General features: G+C 33.9%; 2 protein-coding genes and 1 long non-coding RNA gene across 5 annotated transcripts; 1 reads left to right on the top strand and 2 right to left on the bottom strand.

The window, feature by feature from the left end:
• Positions 1–3,179: 3,179 nt before the first annotated feature.
• On the bottom strand, positions 3,180–5,381 carry LOC136996874 (uncharacterized). 3 transcript variants are annotated; one of them, XM_012362247.2, is made up of 5 exons: positions 4,998–5,381; positions 4,533–4,607; positions 4,329–4,399; positions 4,159–4,254; positions 3,180–3,959 (listed from the first exon to the last, which is right to left on the bottom strand). In XM_012362247.2, exons 1-4 carry the CDS (start codon positions 5,305–5,307, stop codon positions 4,189–4,191), a joined length of 522 nt encoding a protein of 173 aa, XP_012217670.2. In that variant the 5' UTR covers positions 5,308–5,381; the 3' UTR covers positions 3,180–3,959; positions 4,159–4,188. The 3 variants fall into 3 exon arrangements, with proteins under 3 accessions (XP_012217670.2, XP_067205860.1, XP_067205861.1); XM_067349759.1 differs by having other exon boundaries at positions 4,159–4,222; positions 4,998–5,379; XM_067349760.1 differs by lacking the exon at positions 4,533–4,607 and having other exon boundaries at positions 4,159–4,222; positions 4,998–5,373.
• Positions 5,382–7,328: 1,947 nt separating this feature from the next.
• LOC136998001 (uncharacterized) lies at positions 7,329–8,253 on the top strand. The gene is made up of 3 exons (XR_010888576.1): positions 7,329–7,516; positions 7,663–7,866; positions 7,948–8,253. It is a non-coding gene; the product is annotated as an uncharacterized lncRNA (long non-coding RNA).
• Positions 8,254–9,940: 1,687 nt separating this feature from the next.
• LOC105679191 (RNA-binding protein 25) lies at positions 9,941–20,235 on the bottom strand. Its single transcript, XM_012379076.2, has 12 exons — positions 20,066–20,235; positions 19,064–19,215; positions 18,158–18,512; positions 17,883–18,077; positions 17,680–17,795; positions 13,340–13,554; positions 12,609–13,233; positions 11,852–12,272; positions 11,387–11,608; positions 11,141–11,313; positions 10,840–10,986; positions 9,941–10,719 (listed from the first exon to the last, which is right to left on the bottom strand). The coding sequence occupies exons 2-12, from the start codon at positions 19,169–19,171 to the stop codon at positions 10,627–10,629; spliced, it is 2,670 nt and encodes an 889-aa protein (XP_012234499.1). The 5' UTR covers positions 19,172–19,215; positions 20,066–20,235; the 3' UTR covers positions 9,941–10,626.
• Positions 20,236–20,303: the final 68 nt, after the last annotated feature.

The raw sequence follows: 20,303 nt of genomic DNA, 5'->3' as shown, positions 1-20,303 counted from the left end.
CAAGGCCAACGCATATCGGTTAAAGAATTTGAACGCTTATTTAATATAAAATAAAATAGTAATCAATTAATACTGCGACGCAAAGTCGTCGTATAACAATTGCAGGTTTCGCACATATTTATGTATGTCAACAGGTTTCAAAATTAAAAAAGGAAAAGAAATCTTACTTGAAATGTCCAGGTTATAAATAATAAAATGTTACAGTAAATGGATAGATTTTTGAAACCTATTTATCAACACATACACAGTGAAAGGGCTCCGGTGTTCGCTTTGTACTGTGATACTGTGAAAACTTGTGAAAACGTGTAAAGTGGTCTCGTAAATGGCTCCCAAGAAGGAGTTATTAATCGAAAAGCGATCTGCCATAGTCGCTTTGAGAAATGCAGGACATAGATTGCGTGAAATTGCTCGCCTGGAGAAGGTTTCTCTTGGTGGTGTGCAGTGTACCCTCAAGAGATTTGGGTGATGTATTGAAATTAATGAGCGGTAGTGTATATCTGAATTGACACATCAAAAAGTTTTTAATTCATCTGTAAGGATTTCAATTTTCTAATCGGACACCAGAACATTTTTTATCAGACATTCTGACAATTCGACTCTCTTATATTCAACTGTTTTTGTGCGTGGAGATTGACCGATCAGTTGTCTACTCTTTCATTGTTTGCAATTTGTAAAGTATAAAGAAAAAAGAAGAATGACTTTTGAGCGTTGCTGTGCATGTCGCATACTAGGACAGTCTGACTCATATATGTTCGAAGTTGGAGACACATTGTGTGGACAATTATCCGTTTACTGTAACATTTTATTATTTATAACCTGGACATTTCAAGTAAGATCTCTTTTCCTTTTTTAATTTTAAAACCTGTTGACATACATAAATATGTGCGAAACCTGCAATTGTTATACGACAACTTTGCGTCGCAGTATTAATTGATTACTATTTTATTTTATATTATAATAAGCGTTCAAATTCTTTAACCGATATGCGTTGGCCTTGCGGAGCATATTTGTTTTTATTCTTTCATGTTTCCTCTGTAACGATTGTTTACTTTCTATTATGTTATCACTGAAGATGGCCGAAATAAATGTGCCAAAACGTATGAATTGATAATTTGGTTAATTATTATTTTTTTGAGCATTTAACACCTGGCTCTGGGTCAACATAGCTATTTTACATTTTTAATAATATTTTATTATTAAGGCCAAGTTTGACATTTCTTTTATAATTGGTATAATTTTTAATTTACTGTTTTTGGTCTATATTACCCCATTTTTCTCAAAAACCTGACGTGATGGACATTTTTTACTGGCGGATTCGGATTCAGCGACCAAAATTACGTAGGAAATCACTATTCTGCTTTTTGTATCTGAATCTCGCAGGTCTGTGTTATCTAAGGGCTTGGTCGTTTTAGCTGCACTGGGGCAGCTCTGGGTCTGTTCTAAACAAGATAATACAGGACAAACTATTTATCTGTCCTGTATTATCCTGTGTAGAGCAGACCCAGAGCAGCCCCAGTGTAGCTAAAACGAACAAGCCCTAAGTAATTGTTAATCAAAGCTGAAATTATTACTGAAAATATCTATGCCGATCGCTGTTTAGGATATATATTTGATGATATGATGTATAGAAATAAAAATAAGATATAGGCTTAGTTTACACCGATTGTTTAGTACGCGTACCAAGTACTAAATCTGCTTCTTCGATAGGTATAAATTGTTTAGTGTAAAATCTACACCAATCAAAGAAGCAGATTTAATACTTGGTACGCGTACTAAACAATCGGTGTAAACTAAGCCATTGTACATTAGTAGTAACTAGTAACATTTCACAAAACCGACGTTTAATTACTTTAAACGGTCGAGATTGTTTATTATTCTTATAAATAAATTATTGTAATATATTCCGAATTAGTTATAAGAAGATTATTGTAATATGCTCCAAATTTAAAATTAGTGTAACTACTGAAGATGACCACAACCAAATGGTCGAAACGTTTAGATCCTTATAATTTGTTATAATTGACGAAAAAAACATTGATTGTTATAAGAAGTAAATAAACTAAGCACGTAAATACAGCTTGGGCTCTGTAGCTTGTCTTTATTAATTTATTTAAATAATTTGAGCCAAAATTCGTAATTTTTAAGTTATTTATTATTTTTGTTATTATTTTGTACGTGTTTTATCTCTTCATCAACTTTAATAAATAAACAAATATCTTATCAATTAGAATATTGTAGTTTGCTTCGCCAGTTAAAGTCTTGAAATTAAAGAAATTGCTATTAATGATAATGATAACCTCGAAAAAATAGCTACCTCGTGGTTGTTTCATGGATGTATGGAGTAGGATTAATAATGGAAGCTATGCTTGGTAGTGTAACGGACGAAATACAGGCAGAGACAGCGATATTTCCACCGAACTGCTGGCGTGTACATGTGCTGCGCGGAACACTTTGCGCAGCACATGTATGCGCTTCTCGCTTGTGTGGGGCTCGGAAACCGGGAGCTCAGTAGGAACACAGATGTCTATACCATTGAGTAAAAAGAAACAGGAGGGAGCGTTTGATCTTAAAAGTGCGGACGGAAGTGACTATATAAAGTGGTCGCTCAAGATGGCCGCTCAAGGGCGCCCATATTGAATGACTTGTTGGGTGTTTACGATAATTCGGGTGCGTTCGGGGAGCTCGCTATCGCACTATCAACGCTAACGCTACTAGCTCTGTTCACGAAGCCAAGATAGCGCTAGCGAATGCGAACTGCGTGAACAGCAATAGCGTAGCGTGGTAGCGTATGTTAAAACAGCTACAGTTGCTTAGCAATCGAAAAAAAATAAGTGTATAAAAATAAAATTTAAAATGATTACAATTTATAAAAATAAAAATCTCCAATAACAGATAAAGCCACATATATTCGTACCTTATCAGTTAGAATCTAACTGATAAAATTGATTTCTAAAACGCTTGCAATATATTATATTTTATATTTATATTTCAATTTTTAATCAATTATATGATGATAAATCTTTTAATCTAAATTACTTTTTAGAATGAAACAAAAATCTTCTTTATAAGAAAACTAAACTGAAAAATTAAAATTATTATAAAATAAAGTTTTTATAAATTTCACATAAAATTATTGCAGTTTTAATACTGTTGATTTTATATAATATGACACATAGAAGTATAAAAGATACATTGTTTTTATTTTTATGTTGCATATCAATACATTGAATATGAGAGTTAATTTGGCATTTCATATAAAACTGTAACTTTCAAGACAAGTCCTTTAGCAAATGTAATAATACATTAAACGCGCACATATTGAATAAAATATCATTTTACATTACACAAATCCTTTTCAAAATCCTAAAAAGAATCACATAATAGATGACATAATTACAACATATAATTATATTGAGAATGTAACAGTTTAATATCAATAGTATTTAACATCAAAAACTGACATATTCTAAATGTGGATTGATATTGTTTTATGAATTTTGAATTTTTCTTTGTAATTACTGTGAAATATAAGTCCTGTATATTAATTAATATACATACAAATTCAATACAATTCAATTAATATCGGTTTTATAAAAATTTAACACAAAATACATACATAATTTTTATTTACAAGTTTAAAGATTTCTGAAAATTAAAAACCATAAAAAAAAGTTGTCTTATATAACAATTAATCAATCCATAATTATTGTTGTAATCATCATGTGCACAGTAAATCACAAATTTCACCCACTGCTACATGAGATCATTTCTTTCCAGATTTCTTTATACCACCAGTAACTAATGGGCCTTTTTGACTGGCTTTCTTCGCTGCTTCTGCTAATGCTTTTTACTGTTCCTTCTGCTTTTGTTTAAATGCTACATCCTGATCATCTAAAACTTTCGATTCCTTCTTTGGTGCCTTCAAGGGCTTCTTTTTACCTCCATCCAGACCAGACATTCTAAAATACATAAAAATGGTCAGATATTACAAATAAATAATAATTGCTTAAGAAAGATACATATTTTTAACAATGAATATAACATATTAAATCAATATAACCTCTAACAAAACAGAAAATAATTAGATAAATTGCTTAACAAACAAACATAAAAATAAAATTTAAAATGATTATAATTCATATTGTAAAATTTCCTTACTTTCCTTGTTTTCAAACAATGGATCTTCTCTCATTTCCTCTTTCGTTTCTCTTTGAGATTGTTCCTGAGAAGGTAACATATATATATATATATCATCTACAAAAACAATACATATAATTAATTACCAAATTACCTTACAATGTCAAGAAGAAATTAAATTAATCACATACCAGAATCTGGTAACCAGATGCTTCCTCCAACGGAGTATCATATGATATTGTAGTCTGCATATGCTCAGTTTCTAAAAAATAATCATTTTTTTTTAATACAAAGAAAGACAGATATAGTTAGCACAGATTGTTTCATACATGCATCAAGCAATAGATATAAACTATATTATTACTATGAGTGACGATTGTTAAAACAATTCTTACCAGAACATGCACTGTTTTGACCAAAGCATGCACCTTGACGTGCAACATTCAATAATGTAGTCGCAAAATTCAAATCTGCATGTAAAATAATTAAAGCACATAAAAAACGTTCTTTTTATTCTGTAACTTATGACAATTTCGTTATTTTTCCTACTTATTGCATAGCTACTTTATGATATATTTTGTCTACATAAAAATATTTGTAATGTATGCATTAAAAGTTACAAAATAGATTCGCAGAAAATGACAAAGAAGATAAAGGATTAATATTTTAAAATTAAATTAACATTGTGATAAAAGCCAAAACCCCATATATTAAATTAATTACAACTATATAAAATTATATAAAAATATGTATACAATTATATAAAAAAAACTAAAAATAAGAATAATAATACTAAAACAAATAAGTAAAATCACAATCATCAAACAACCATAACCTAATAGTTACGTAGAAATACTTACCGGTTTCTGCTTTAAAAGCACTAGTCGGTGAAAGTCGTAACTTGAACTCTTTTTCAGTTTCAGCATCTTTTAGAGTTATTTCGATGGAATTATCCATTGTACATATGTAATAAATATTAATATATCGCTGCCGTTCAATAGATTTCAAATAATGGTTAGACAATTTTACACAATTTACAGCGTTCACGGAGCTCGTAAACGCTAACGCTACCAACACACTACCTCGGAAGGAATAGCGTTGATAGCGCGCAGTTATGACGTCACACACCACCATTGATGACGTCATGATAGCGTTTGCTAGCGCTACCATCTAGCTCCGCGAACAGTTCGTAGCGCTAAATAGCGCTAATAGCGTCTCCCCGAACGCACCCTTCAAGTTCGAGTTAGTTTCACTAGGACCGAAAAATGAGATAGACATAACCATCTAGAATCTTTATGATTTATGACAACTCGACGCTATCTTGTATTGCTTGAGTTAAATTAATTGAATTTGTTGAGTTTATAGAGCAAATTTTATTGTAATAAAAAAAATGTCAACTGCAAATCAGTCTATGAATAAAACAAATAATGTTGGTATGTATGTTGGTATACCTCTTTAATAGATATAATTATATATATATGTATATAATTATATTTATTAAACTCAACAAATTCAATGAATTTAACTCAAGCAATACAAGACAGCGTCGAGTTGTCATGAATCATAAAGGTTCTAGATTGTTATGTATATCTCATTGTCGGTCCTAGTGAAACTAACTCGAACTTGAATTATCGTAAACACCCCTAATGTTTAATTAGAAAATAATGTACAATTAAAAGAAAATAACTATAATATGCAACAATAATACCAAATTTTAATGGCGTTTTTCATTGAGATTGCACTCATGCAGTATTTCCATAAGAGCAATGTTAAAATCTAAAATCTAAATTTATATTAAATCCTTCGTCCTTACAAAAATTTATCCATGCATTTCTTTGATCCGGATTTTTCAGAAACCTGTTTGTGAGTGAAAATTATTTAGTAATTATTGTGAATCTACAATTTCACAATACTATACATATGATTATAATCTCCAAAATAAAAATCTCATTATTGTTGATAATACTAACCGATGAAACGTTATTCCATGATTTCGAGCTGCTGCTGTTATGCTACAAGCTCTACAGTATACTATTTTGATCGTTTATTTCCATACACTGTTGCATAAAAGACTATACACTGCATATTAATGCGTACGGCGTACGGTATGCCGCTTGCCGCTATGCTCGAGCATTCCCTCTCACTTTCAAAAAGTGGTCGCTCAAGATGGCTGTCATGACGTACATCCGTTCGCGGATTTGCCTAGTCCTGCTAGTATATGCTCTCTCCTGTATCTTTTTACTCAATGGTCTATACTAGTACTAGATCGCTAACTTCGTCAAAAGAGCTGAGGCCGGCAAGATTTCTGATTTCGGCCATGACACCCTACAACAAAATGGCGACAATGCGTGTGTAATGTGTATAGGCCCTCACACACAAAATGACATAACTGCATATGCATAGCATAAGACCGTCTCGACCAATGAACATCTAGCATAAAGGTGCCATATTGATTTACATAGCATGTTCATTGGTCGAGACGGTCTTATGCTATGCATATGCAGTTATGTCATTTTGTGTGTGAGGGCCTATACACATTATACACGCATTGTCGCCATTTTGTTGTAGAGTGTCATGGCCGAAACCAGAAATCCTGCCGGCCTCAGCTCTTTTGACGAAGTTAGCGATCTAGTACTAGTATAGACCATTGAGTAAAAAGATACAGGAGAGAGCATATACTAGCAGGACTAGGCAAATCCGCGGACGGATGTACGTCATGACAGCCATCTTGAGCGACCACTTTTTGAAAGTGAGAGGGAATGCTCGAGCATAGACTTATAGAATAGACTGGCCCCTACCGTAAGAGGTAAGCCGAGAGCACAAGCTTTTACATAAAGCATAACGCATAAGCATAAGGAAATTGATTGGTCTATATATAAGCATAAGCAAATGCATAAGGAAATGGACCAATCAATTTCCTTATGCTTATGCGTTATGCTTTATGCAAAAAGGCCGGAGCACAGACTTTTACATAAAGCATAACGCATAAGCATAAGGAAATTGATTGGTCTATATATAAGCATAAGCAAATGCATAAGGAAATGGACCAATCAATTTCCTTATGCTTATGCGTTATGCTTTATGCAAAAGTCTGTGCTCCGGCCAAAAGTCTGTGTTCCGGCCAGTAGCGTTGAAAGATCTAAAGGATAGAGAGATGATTCCGGGACTCTCTGTCCTTCTCTTTCGTCTCGTGGTGGGAACTGAAGGGATAAGATGGAAACGAAGCGAGCATGCGTATACGAGATGAGGAGAAAGCAACGTGACATCGCCAATTTTATTCGGTTACTTCGTATATGCTGCGTATACGATTAAATAATATGGTACGTTCCTGCTGCATTTGCCATAAGCTCTACGGAGCAGAAGGTGTTACTTTTCATAGGTAAATATTTAATGTATATTTTTTATAGGTTAGAAGAATGAATGCTCGAAAAATTGCACACACAAATTCATTTAGAAATATTATCACTTTTTATTAAGAAACATTATTACATTAATTTGATAAACGGTATCTATTTCTTGTTCTAGTATACCTACACGACAAGAGTTAAAATTAAAATGGATCGATGCTATTGGAAAAGAAGTTTCCAAATATGCTTGTGTGTGCAATCAACATTTTAATGATAATGATATCATGTTTACTGGTATAATAAATGGAAATATACGAAGACGCTTGCACTCTGAAGCTGTTCCTACTTTGCATCTAACGAATGAAAAGGAGATTGAATATGAGTGAGTTTTATTTTATTTCTGTTTTTTTTAATTCTAATTTTACACACGTGTATAAGGATCATTAAGAAAAAGTTGTTTCAGTAAAACAAACATAGATTTTGTGAAACAAGCCTGTGCAGATAAAAAGAATCAACATGAAAATCATATATATCCTAATCATACAAGTGAATTACAAGAAATTGAAAATATAGCTGAAAAATATTAAGAATAAAATTAAATGTGATATGTGTCGCCAAAGTTTAGAGAGTAAGGAAAATAATTCTTTATTATTAAAAATAAAAAATAGAGGAGGGTTATTACTTCCTAGTCCACAAGTTATTACAATTTGTAAAGTTGCTGAACGTGTACTTAGACAATATAAAGATCTATTTACAGTTAAAAACTTAATGACTAGTCTTATACATTGTGCAAAACAATTGTTACCTGATGATATTTTTAATCATTTAGATGATATCTCTCAAAACAATGTTATTAATAATCATAAATCTCAATTAATATATAATATTTTACACAAATATTTTCATATAAGATTATATCATGAAGGTAGGAGATTACAAAATTCTACGAAAAGAATAAGAATTTTGCATAATCGATTAGTTATATTTGCTAATCAATAATTTTATTTTATGAATGAATGCAGCTACTACAAAGAAATTTATTTATATTACACTATTTTAATTGATCATTAAATTTATTTTAATTTTTTATGTCTATGATATATATAATAATGTATTTTATTTTTAGTTTGGTTGTGTATGAGATCAAAATCTATTTTTTTTTTTATGCAAAATGTACAATTTAATTCATTATTTTACCAGTACGTAGAGTTTATATGTACCAAAGAGTTTAAATAGTATATTTAATAAAATATCTTAAAAAATATTAAAAATGCCTTTTCAGCTCAATCTATGAAATATCTTATTTATTAAACTTATTAATATATTAACCTATTTTAGAAATCAATGCTTTATGTTTTAAATAATCCATTAAATCTTCAAATTTTTTAATTTTTTTATTTCTACGTCTAATTATTCTTTCTTTCTCCTCATCTCGTATACGCATGCTCGCTTCGTTTCCATCTTATCCCTTCAGTTCCCACCACGAGACGAAAGAGAAGGACAGAGAGTCCCGGAATCATCTCTCTATCCTTTAGATCTTTCAACGCTACCTCTTACGGTAGGGGCTAGTCTATTCTATAAGTCTATGGGCCACTCGATTAGTTTTGGAAAAACATGGCGGCGGTATATGCATAGACGCATCTTGTGTTTACCATATTTATGGAATAAAACTTTCATTGACTACACCTTATTCGACTACAAATTGATAGTATTAATAAAAGCAGAGTGAAGCTTATAAAAGTAAGTACAATTATTTGGTATATGGCTTCTAAAATAAAATATCTAAGAATAATGATATTATAAAGAAGTAGGATTTGTCATAAAAATTGTAATTCTAACCTTACATTGTTTTTAATAGTTTTATTTACAATGAGTTTTATTTATAATAAGTTTTATTTAAATGAGTTTTATTTATTATTGTGATACAAACATTATTGTGATACTGAATATATAAGTAATAATAATATGTACTGTAATGATATGATTTTAAGTATTATTAGTTAATTTTTCTTTATTTTTCAATTAAAAATTTCTAGAAAAGAATAATATTAATTGTTATTAATTTTCTTGTTCTATTTCTTTTCAAATTATTATACTTTCTATAAGAATTCCTATTGGTTCCGCCATGTTTTTCCAAACTTTGTTTCGACCAATAAAAATAAACACAAGCGTGGCCAGACTCTATATATAGGGACTCTAGCCAGCACCAGGGCTCCGTGGTAGGGGAAGCATGCACACAAGCGAGAATCGCTTACGTCACACGTACGTGATTATTAGCGTTTTCGAGTAAACGGGGTTTGAACGACCTAAGATTGGTTAATGACGTCATTGCAACCTCTCCACCAATGAAAGACTTGCATTTATAGTAAAATAGTGATTGATCAACCCTAGATCGTTCAAACCCCGTTTATTCGAAAACGCTATATGACAATGGTATAAATTGAGAAACACTTAAATATTATAAATCGTAATTACAAGTTTATTTAATGCTATAATTACTACACACTTAGACCACCTATTGATTGAACAACACTTGTGTTTCCCGCTTCGGAAAATGTTCTTATAATACGACAATAAATTGCATATAGGTACGTAGGTCTCTAAACATTTCCTTTGTTGAAAGTAAAGAAATTGTATATGTACAGTCGAATCATAACTCATAACAGAACAATCTATTCTAAACTATCCCCTCAGTCTCCATTCTTATCCTAACAGCACACACACAAAACATTTCATCATATTTTAGTATAACATTTTCATTCTATGCATCCTCACATAATCACATGATGGCGTAGTCATACGATCATATTAGGTAAATATGAAATAGTGGAGAAAAGCATCGGAGGAAGGTTTATATAATATCAGCTGATTAAAAATAAGGGATAGTTAAGAATAGAGGGAGAATTAAGAATCGAATGATTCGATTGTAATATATGTACCGGATTATAAAAGTGGACCAAATAAAAAACTTTAATAATTATTTATTTTAAGATATTTTGACTTTACAGATCGATATAACACGAAATAAGTGATAAAATCAATTTAAAAAAATGTTTTACTTAACCCACTTTTGTAATCATCGGCACATATAGTATACAATATTTGCCATGAGTTAATGGATTGTTGTCGGACGATGTTCCATTTACTTCACTAAACCCATTTTTTTCGCTTCCACTTCATAGATTAGTAGCCTCCACATTTTAACTACAAACACTTCCGCTTCTTCGTCTAGTACCTGAAATACACAAGATACATATTAGAAAAAAAAAATTGTGTATAAAATTGTAATTGTGTGTAAAAGTGTAATCGTGTATAAAAAACGCAATAAAAACATTTTATGATATTCGAAAATTACCATCTGTACATCATCAAGTATGCCTTGAGGAGAACTGCCCGCCATTACTTTACTACAGATAAAATCCACTAAAGTAGGTTCGGGCTCGCCAATGTATTCAATAATCTTCTTATTGATCCAAGGTCTTATCCTCTTCTCCATTAGTGTCTAAACAAAGTAATAAAATACGTAAAAATAAAATATACTAGCAAAAACAAGTTTCACCAACAGATTAAATCAAGATGCTTAAAATGAAAAATAATGTTGATAAAATTGGGAATAATGGCTCCAAAATAAAAAGAAATCTAGAAATATGACTTACGTTATCAATGACTGCCCAATCAAGTTGATAACCAAATAATGCGTTTTTATCGGTAGGTATTTTGTCTATGAGAGATTTTATGTGCTTTCGTTTTTCTTCTTGGCTTTTTGTACTTTCCTCTTTTCCTGGCTTTGTGGCATCCTCAGTTTTCTTTTTCTTCTCGTCACCGTAATCTATAGAAATACACAGGCTACATGTATTCTAACTTCCCTCGTTGAAGTTAGTAAGAATGATAGAAACACTTACCTAAAGGTACAAGTTTACGTTTCTTCGCGTTATTGGCAGCATCGTCATCATCGTCGTTATTAAAAACATCTTTAACGTCAATGCGACCCTTCTTCCGCGTTTGATTCGCCTGCTGTGAATTTGCATTCGCAGTAGTGCTGGGACTGACTGGCGTTTTACTACCGACACCGTGATCGTTAGCACGGTTGCCTCCACTTCCCATAGCAAACGGAACAAAATTACCTATGGCACAAAAAAGAACATTGAACGAAAAAAATATTAGATCAAAATTATTTTGCATTACAATACGCATTTAAAAAAATATAAAATTATAACTTGAAGTTTAGGCTCGCAAATTTTAAATCGAAATTATAATATATATAATTCAAAATATATTCAACATTCACATAAACGACTGCGTCTAACTTTTCAGTCGTAAATTTCAATGAGGCAATCGTTGTATTTAGATGAAAACAGTATACTTACTGCCACTAGTCTTTTCTGGTTCACTGACAAGAGACATACGCGAATCTTCATCCAGTGACGGCGGAATGGATTGAGCAGGTGTCGCGGCCGATTGATGCGCAGGCGATGGCCGTGCATCTTTTAGGCTTTCTCGGTCCGCTTCTACGAGTCCTTCCTGATTCTCCTCGCCGTCGCGATGATGATTCTGGTGGTGTCTGTGATGCCGACGATGATGATGATGATGTCGCGGCGGCGTTCTCGATGGTACTTCTGGCTGGGAAGCGTCGTCGAATTGCACGCCGTCGTCGCTATCGCTCTCTATTGGCTCGGTTTCGATCGGTGGCATGACTTCCTTATCTTTCTTCGCCGCCTTTTCATCCTCTTCGTCGATTATAGTAATTACTGGTTTAGGCTTATATTGTTCCTCTCTTTCAGCTTTCAACTAACGAAAAAAGCAGAATATAGAATAAATAGTGAAGAAAAGGTGAGAAAAGATTCGTTTATTTTCTTATAATTCTAATTAGATAACTCAAATTTGATTTGTATCCCACAGTTTAAATAAATATAACATATAGAAAGCAGAATAAAATCGTTCTTAAAATAATGTAAAATAAATATTTTTTACATATTAGATTTACAAACTCAAAATCTTAATACATTTTTAATAAACAATAAAAATAGTTAAATAAAAATTAGTTATAATTGATCTAAGATTTTATTAATTATAAGTTTAGATATCATCATTTTATACTTAAGATATTAGAAACTTATAACTCACCCTTTCAAACTCTGCAGCTGGATCCGGATTAGAGGCGTCCGCGTACAACTTTTCACGTAGACGCTGGAGCTCCTGACGTTCCGCACAACGATCTCGCGAGTCCGCCTCAGCTTCCAACGCCCGTTCCTCGAGCCGTCGGGACAACTCCTTGCCCTTATAATACTTGGCGTCATCACGATCATCATCGTAATCTTCGAGGAACTCTTTGAGACGCTTTGCCTCCCTTTCCCTGGCCTCGCGTTTCGCGCGACGCTTCTCCGCTTCTTTCTCGTACTCCTTCTGTTTGCGTCGCTCGCGCGTTTCCCACGCCCTCAGACGTTCTTGGTACGCCGCTTCCTTTTCTCTAGCTCGCCTTTCGTTCTTCTTCCTTTCTTTCGCCTCTTCTTCTTCTTCTCTCTCGCGCATAATCTCCCTCTCGGTCTTCCTCACCTCTTCCCGTTCCCGTTCTCTCTCCCGTTCCCGATCTCTTTCCTTTTCCCTATCTCGCTCGCGTTCCCGCTCACGTTCCCTTTCGCGATCCCGGTCCCGCTCCCGCTCTCGTTCCCGCTCTCGATCTCTCTCGCGATCTCTGTCTCGATCTCGATCTCGTTCGCTCCTCAATCGATCTCTGTCACGTTCCTTAGATCTAGAAAGTTCAAGTTCATGAAACAAGTAGAAAAAACTTCTACTAGAATTTTAACAATAAAAAATATATCAGTAGAATCACAGGTAATAGCAAATTAGAGTATCACCTAGATCTAGACCGACGTTTGTCCCTCCTACTGCTGCTGGTACTATCATTATGACCTTTATGAGATGTAGGACTACCAGAATCTCCGTCCTGATCATCCTTGTTGGAGGCATCGTCGTCGCGCTTATCGCGCCGCTCCTTTTCCCGCTTCTCGCGTTCCTCTTTTTCGACAGCCTCCTTCTTTCGTTTCACCTGGGCCTTCTCCTCCTCCTGCTTCTATAAAACACAAGAACGCGGACGCAGGTGAGACGAGAGAGTTGAAACAAGCGGGTGGGTCTGTCGTAATGATGGAATCAAAGAAACTAGCAATCGTATTTTCTTTGGATGCAACAAAACAAAAAACGAGAAGAAACAAAAATAAATCATGTGAAATAAGAAACTTGTTAATGATCATTATAAAAATGCATTTATTCAACGAAGTGTTAAAAAAACTCAACTATAACAAATCGTAGAACTGTCAAGTTTCAACTGTCGAAAAAATTTCTCTGTTTAACTTAAAAACGTACCGGTTTTTCTCTATTATACAACAAAGAAAATGTACAGAAAGGCAAAAAAGAAATCGCACTAAACAGCGATATCGCGATTTGTGCATACAGAACGATTACTAGTTGTATAAGCCTTAATCAGTCTGACATAATAAATGTAGAGAGATGTTCATTTCAATATGGTATACTCACTCCACTGGAGTATGCTCGATCGGCGGCATCTTACGCGAAATCTCGTTTACATATCAATTACCTAAGTGCAGGTACAAATGTTTGGATACAGGCATAACAGTTATCTTAGACACTAGCTTATGTTAAAGTACCTTAACGCTAAACAGATGCATCGCAGAGGCCACCCAATGTACTTACAACATTGCAAATGTGCCTATAAAATCGATAGTGGCTAAATCTATGAATAAAATCTAAGAGCTTGAAAGGGGTTCTTTTTTTTATCTTTTGAGATTATTTAGACATTCTTGATTCAATATTCAATAATTATTAGAAAGTAGTATACCAATCAGATGCGCAGTCATCACGTAGGAGTAGGGTATCCCACCAAAACATCTTTTCACATTTGCCAAGTAACTGTCTCACACTGTCTGACAACATTTGTTTTCCTCTGGTAATGGTTACACGCGTTATGGCAGCCGATGCAGCAAACTGTTGAATATCAAATGCACAATAGCTTGCCCACCGTTATCGTCTCGTATGTTATTAACGCAACGTAGTTGCGTTAGAATAAATTAGTATGATTCATCCTTATTCGTTATACTAGTATTCAAAAAAATGGGTTACTGTTTGGAAAATCCATCCCGATGCTAAAAAGTATCATGCGATCGTTAGAAATGCAATCTGCCCGCAATATATTCTCAGATATGTTTTAAAACAAAACATTCTATGATGTGAAGTTAAAAATCAACTAGTAAACTACTAGAAACTCTATATATTTTACGCTATTAAGCAACATACATTTCCTTTTGGTTTAATAATCTTCCTGATATTACAGAAATGATATGCTTGCCATCACAATTGCAGAACTTAAGAAAATTGAAGTTCTTTCTATTTTCAATCTTTTATCGTTTTGACGATAATCCTATTATTTTACACGATTTTATCTTTTATCTATTATCAGCATCGTGGAACATAAGCTCTCTCGTCCATACGGTAACCCATGGTTTTAAGCTCTGACAAGGGTAGAATAACTCAGTGCATAAAAGTAGATGCACATTGTGGAGGAGAAAATAGACTGCTGAAATATGAAACGTGGTCAAAAAGGTATTTCTCAGATGGGCAGTTCACTAGCAAATAAAACTACAAGAACCGAATGCTTGTGTTGGCTCATGGTTGTGGAGTTTACTCACAGTGTTTAGTTGACTTGGTCAGTCAGTGTGGTGGTACCGGAGAATGGACGAGCGCGCACCTAGGTACTACATGTCTGATCGAGACGCTGACAGAAGCTGTTTACACAAAATAAAGACAACAACTGAACAGTCGCCATTGGTGATGGACAAAATCAGTTTCATTGTGTGTAGCGTACAGAGAAAGTCTCTCGACCCTATCAAAATAGTCTATCGAAAAGATGTACTGCTAAAAGTGTGTCAGCGCCAAAGTAGTATTTTGCTCAAAGTGAAAATATGTTCCGATATCCTAGATTGTGCGTGAAAGCAACCTGGACCAACCGCTACCTACATTTGATATGCGAATACTAGACTGCTAGGCATCAGCATGAGTATCAATGTAACGTTTGTCTAAATGGCAAAATGCGCTATTGCGCTCAAGGAATTTGTACTGATGATTAACTAGAAAGAAAATATTTAAAAATTTTTCTTAGACTTGAAGAGAGACGCGAGATGTTCAGAACAAGATTTGGATGGTCTTGACAGTCACTTTCTAAATATCGGACTGTATTTAAAAAATATATCAATAATTTTGACAATTCTGTAAAATAAAACTTGTAAAGAATTTTGTTCTTGTCCTCTTAATTCTTCAAGCTATCCAGATTTTATCCTGAACATATTTTTATCGTCTAAGAAAAATATTTAATCGTTTTATTTCTAGTGGTCCACTTTGCATAAACAATATCCATTACTGTTGCGAGATATCTTTGAATACAATTAACTTTGAACATACCAATAATGACAAATCATTTTGATTAGCTTAGACAATATATGAACAAGAAATGAATAAAACAGATACTCAAATCCACTTAGCTATGCGGAAAATTAACATTGCAATTACTGAAACACAAGATGCAGTTCTGCAACGAGAAAGAATTACTTTAAACCAAAACGTATCTTTAATATTAAACATTATTGCTAGCAGTTTAGCATAACATATACAAAGTAGATAAAGTCAGTTTGTTAACAAATGATTCGCGTAATCGTGTCTATCTATACACGTCAAAAGTAACAGCTGCAATGTAGCACAGATCTATGTTTGCGATGAATCAGTAAAACGGAATACCGATAGAAACAAACTGATCAGCTACATGTCGCCAGCTTGTCGCGAAGAGCTAAGAGAATCTCCTTCTTAACATATTGCGCATTTCTTTTTTTTTCTTTTTATTTTTTTCATGTTTGGTTGTTTGGATTATACTCTGACTTACCGAGGCTGCAGCCGCCTGCGAAATTACGAGGGATGTGCTGTGATTGACTCCCTTCAGAGCCAATGAGTGAGTGAAAGGGTGGTCCCCATACACAGCATTCCTAGGCGTGTGCGTTTGCTGTGTGCGACGCACGCTGCCTGTTATTATAATTATAGCAACGAGTCACGGCTCCAATTGTTCAGAGCTAACATAGCACACACGCACTTTACCACAAAATACTTAAAAGCTACGGCTTTCGAGATACTCATAATCCTCTCTCATATATCCAATACAATTTTTTTCTTTACAATTTAAGCGTACACAGAGAAAGAAAGAGTTTAATTACTAGTGTCTGCGATAGAATGTGCGTGCGATTGGACACTCCTGCGATTCTTTAATGTTAGATAAAAAGAGCTTGTCAGCTTGCAACTCTACATTTCTATACAAATTATTGAATTGCGTTACGCGTGAATTCGTGTCCGATCGCAACGTATGTACAAAGTAGATGCCAACAGCAATTCATCGATAAACATTAAAAGATGAGTTTTTTTTTCGTTTACAACACGAGCTCACAGATTTACATCGTTGTTATGCTGTTGTATACCTTTGATTTTATATAAATCGGCAAGACATAATGTAACAATGTTTTTACGTTATGCGAAAATTTTGCATGCGTAAAGTATGTCCGATCGGCGTCGTTAACGCATTCAAATATCACAAACTATGAATGAGCCGACAAATGCGTAAAAAAGAAGCGTCATGAATAACAAAGAAAATAACAGTGTTACAACATAGAATTAGCATTCTGAAAATAAAAGATGGAAAAGTATTTTGCAAATTTTTATATCCAGATGATAAAAAGAAAAGAGCAAATAAAATAAAAAAATGATACAAGTATTTTAAAAAAATACGGACACACATATTACAGCTAATGTATTAATAGCAAATTAAATTATTCTTTATCTGATTTTGCATCAAAATGCATTATCTCATCCTGCCGAATTTCTATTGCTTTATAATAATCAGAACTATAATAAAACTTTTAAGAAGATATGTTTAGAATGCTTCATAAGCCGAGTATTACACGTAAACAAACTCGTGACAAATATAAAAAAATTAGTTAAATATTTTTCAGTCTACTTCTCAAGAGAGATTAAAATTCCGTCTTTCATTGTGTTTACGCGACGAATTTTTTGATCATAAAAAGTAAAAGAAAAAAGACTTAAAGAAAAAAAAACAAGAGCTTTGGAACTATTCATAAATAATAATTACCTTCATGACTTCCCGGAATTTGCCAATTTCCCGAGTAATCAAATCTCGTTTACTCTCTTCTATCTCCGCGTCATCCAGGTTTAACGATTTCGTTACCATTTTTGTCTGATGTTCCTCTGTGATAAATCACAAAACAAAATAAATTAAAAAATGTATACTTTGTATAAGTAAAAGAGAGTCTCAGGCACAGTGTAAATAATTACCTGGAGCGACTTGCGCCATTTCTAAATCAGCAGTATGTTCAGCTATGATCTGATTGATTCGAGCGAGTGCGTCTGCATCGACCACTCTCATACCTTCGTCCATATAATCTTCACCCTCTTCGCCATCGGCTCCGTCATTGGGCGTCTCGTCTTGTAAAGGTGACTGACCACCCCTAAGTTTCTTTCTTCGCTCAGCTGCAAAGCAACACACGGTTTTATTAATCAATTCTCATCCCGACTTTTATCAGAACCAGAGATTTTGATCAAAATCTCACCTTTAAATTGGTCCAGGACTACTTTAGCTTTAGCATCCACTTTGACAACAAGCTTCTTCGTGCCTATCTCCATGTCGTGAAGCAATCGAACTGCTCTGAGACCCGCATCCGGGCCCGCAAATTCGCAAAAACCGAATCCTTGAACTCTTTTCCAAGAAAGAACGTGTCCACACGCGCCCAGGATGTGTCGTATCATCACATCTGGCGCTCTGTCCATTATGTTACCGATGAATACTGTGACAGGTGGGCCAGGTTCTCTCTCGCGTCTTCGATTATTATCGTGGCGATTCTGATTGCGCGAGTACCGCACGGCAGGTGCGGATGTCTGCATCGCAGATACGGGTGTTGGAATCATCTATGTTTTATAAATGGTAGGATTCTTAATTATGCACATGTCTACTCATGCACTTTGCTTTTCCTCTCCATCTCTAATAGCACGATTAAGTCAATCTTAGTTTAGCTATCTAAGCGTCGCTACGCACAGAAATATTGAGCTGCCATTCCACTCTGCATAACATGCATTTTAAATTAAAAAAAGTATAAATGTGTTAAACAGTCTTGTGTTCAAATCTATTTGAAAAACATTTCTTGCATATTTCAAACAAACTTATGATAAAATTCATGTTATTAATGTATTATATCACTCTATATCTATATGTATGTAATATATATGTGTGTATTGCGTGGTTTATATAACATGATATATATTAATCAATACTTTGATTATACATGAAATTATGCTTTATTTCATTTTAAAACTAATTTCTTAGCAATAGCAAGAGAAAGTTATTATACACAAAAACTGACTATTTATTTGGTGTATAAATGAAAAAAATGCATTGCATTTTACAAGTAATCTATTAAAACACGATTATCATGCTGATTACATATGGTAAGTTTACTTACATGAGCCATGGGCATTACTCCTCCTATAATTGGCGGTGGTGCACCAACCATGTATGGCATCGGAGGCATTCCCGGAATACCCATGGGTGGTTGACCAGGATAAGACATGGTTGTGACAAAGTGATACTATAATATTCTGTGTGACAAATACTCTGTAAAAATAGATCACATAAATGTTCATATGCTTGGTTGCATTACGTATGTGTTGCAACACAGCTTTGAAATGACAGGAAATTGCTCTTATTATTTAGCAATGCAAATTAATTTTCATTAAATTATCAAAACATATAAATATAAGAAATCTAACTTTTTAAGATAACACTTCAACACATATGTGATAAAACTACACTACAAAAAAAAATTGTTACACGATAATCATTTGAAACGATAATCACAGACGGTCAAATGTATTTTTTTGAACAATGTCAAACGTGCAGAGAGAAATATTATTTCACTTTGGACATACTGCAATTTATAAGATAATATAATTTCGGAGTAATTTTGCGGAGACAGAATATTAGAAAATTTTCCTTCACACTTATAGAAAATATGGGACAAAGATATAACATTGATTTGCAATAAGTATAAATATGAATAGCATACTTGATTCTTATCAAAATGCTTTTATATCACTTGACAGGATAATACACAAGCGACTACAAACTCACTGCAGATATTTTAAACGGGCGCAATCAATCGGCGCGGATAATAGGATACGAATGGCATATAGAGCGCGCGGTAATCTCTTACAAACACTTCTTTATAGCCTCTGCAGCGATTTACAGTGCAATATATACTCGCGATATCTCTGCGGCAGTTCCACGAGAACGAACAAACGTATACATATTTGCTCACAAAAGAAAATCAGTACAATCTTTATTATCGCCGCGTCCTGCGAAAGCGGCTACCGACACACTCGCAAACGCCCGACGAGGAGACGTCAATGCAAGCGGATTTCAACCACTAAACGGAGTACAAAGAGATCGTCAGAGTCATACTCACACAGTGGACTCGAATTACGAGTTATCGTGTTAGAGAACTACGCGTCATCTCGGATAAAATCGTCGGATTAAACTTAAATTCTCGCTTCAATTGCGAGAAACAACTCTGATTTTTTGCACACTAATACACACAATCGAGGTACATCATCACGATATAATATAATATAGTAACGCGACTCTACTGATTTTAATTAAAATACAGCGCACTCTTTGTAGAGACGTGATTGGTCGATTTCTCG

This window comes from Linepithema humile, chromosome 2, assembly GCF_040581485.1.
Source record: "Linepithema humile isolate Giens D197 chromosome 2, Lhum_UNIL_v1.0, whole genome shotgun sequence".
NCBI lineage: Eukaryota > Metazoa > Arthropoda > Insecta > Hymenoptera > Formicidae > Linepithema > Linepithema humile.
This window is presented reverse-complemented; position numbering and strand designations above follow the sequence as displayed.

Coding starts and splice junctions, on each gene's coding strand:
- LOC136996874 (XM_067349759.1), bottom strand. CDS start 5,307: ATGGTAGCGCTAGCAAACGCTATCATGACGTCATCAATGGTGGTGTGT. Junction 4,223..4,328: donor CATCTGGTTACCAGATTCTG/GTATGTGATTAA, acceptor TTACCTTCTCAG/GAACAATCTCAAAGAGAAAC. Junction 3,960..4,158: donor ATTGTTTGAAAACAAGGAAA/GTAAGGAAATTT, acceptor TATGTATTTTAG/AATGTCTGGTCTGGATGGAG.
- LOC105679191 (XM_012379076.2), bottom strand. CDS start 19,171: ATGTCTTATCCTGGTCAACCACCCATGGGTATTCCGGGAATGCCTCCG. Junction 18,078..18,157: donor AGTCCTGGACCAATTTAAAG/GTGAGATTTTGA, acceptor GTTGCTTTGCAG/CTGAGCGAAGAAAGAAACTT. Junction 17,796..17,882: donor AATGGCGCAAGTCGCTCCAG/GTAATTATTTAC, acceptor GATTTATCACAG/AGGAACATCAGACAAAAATG.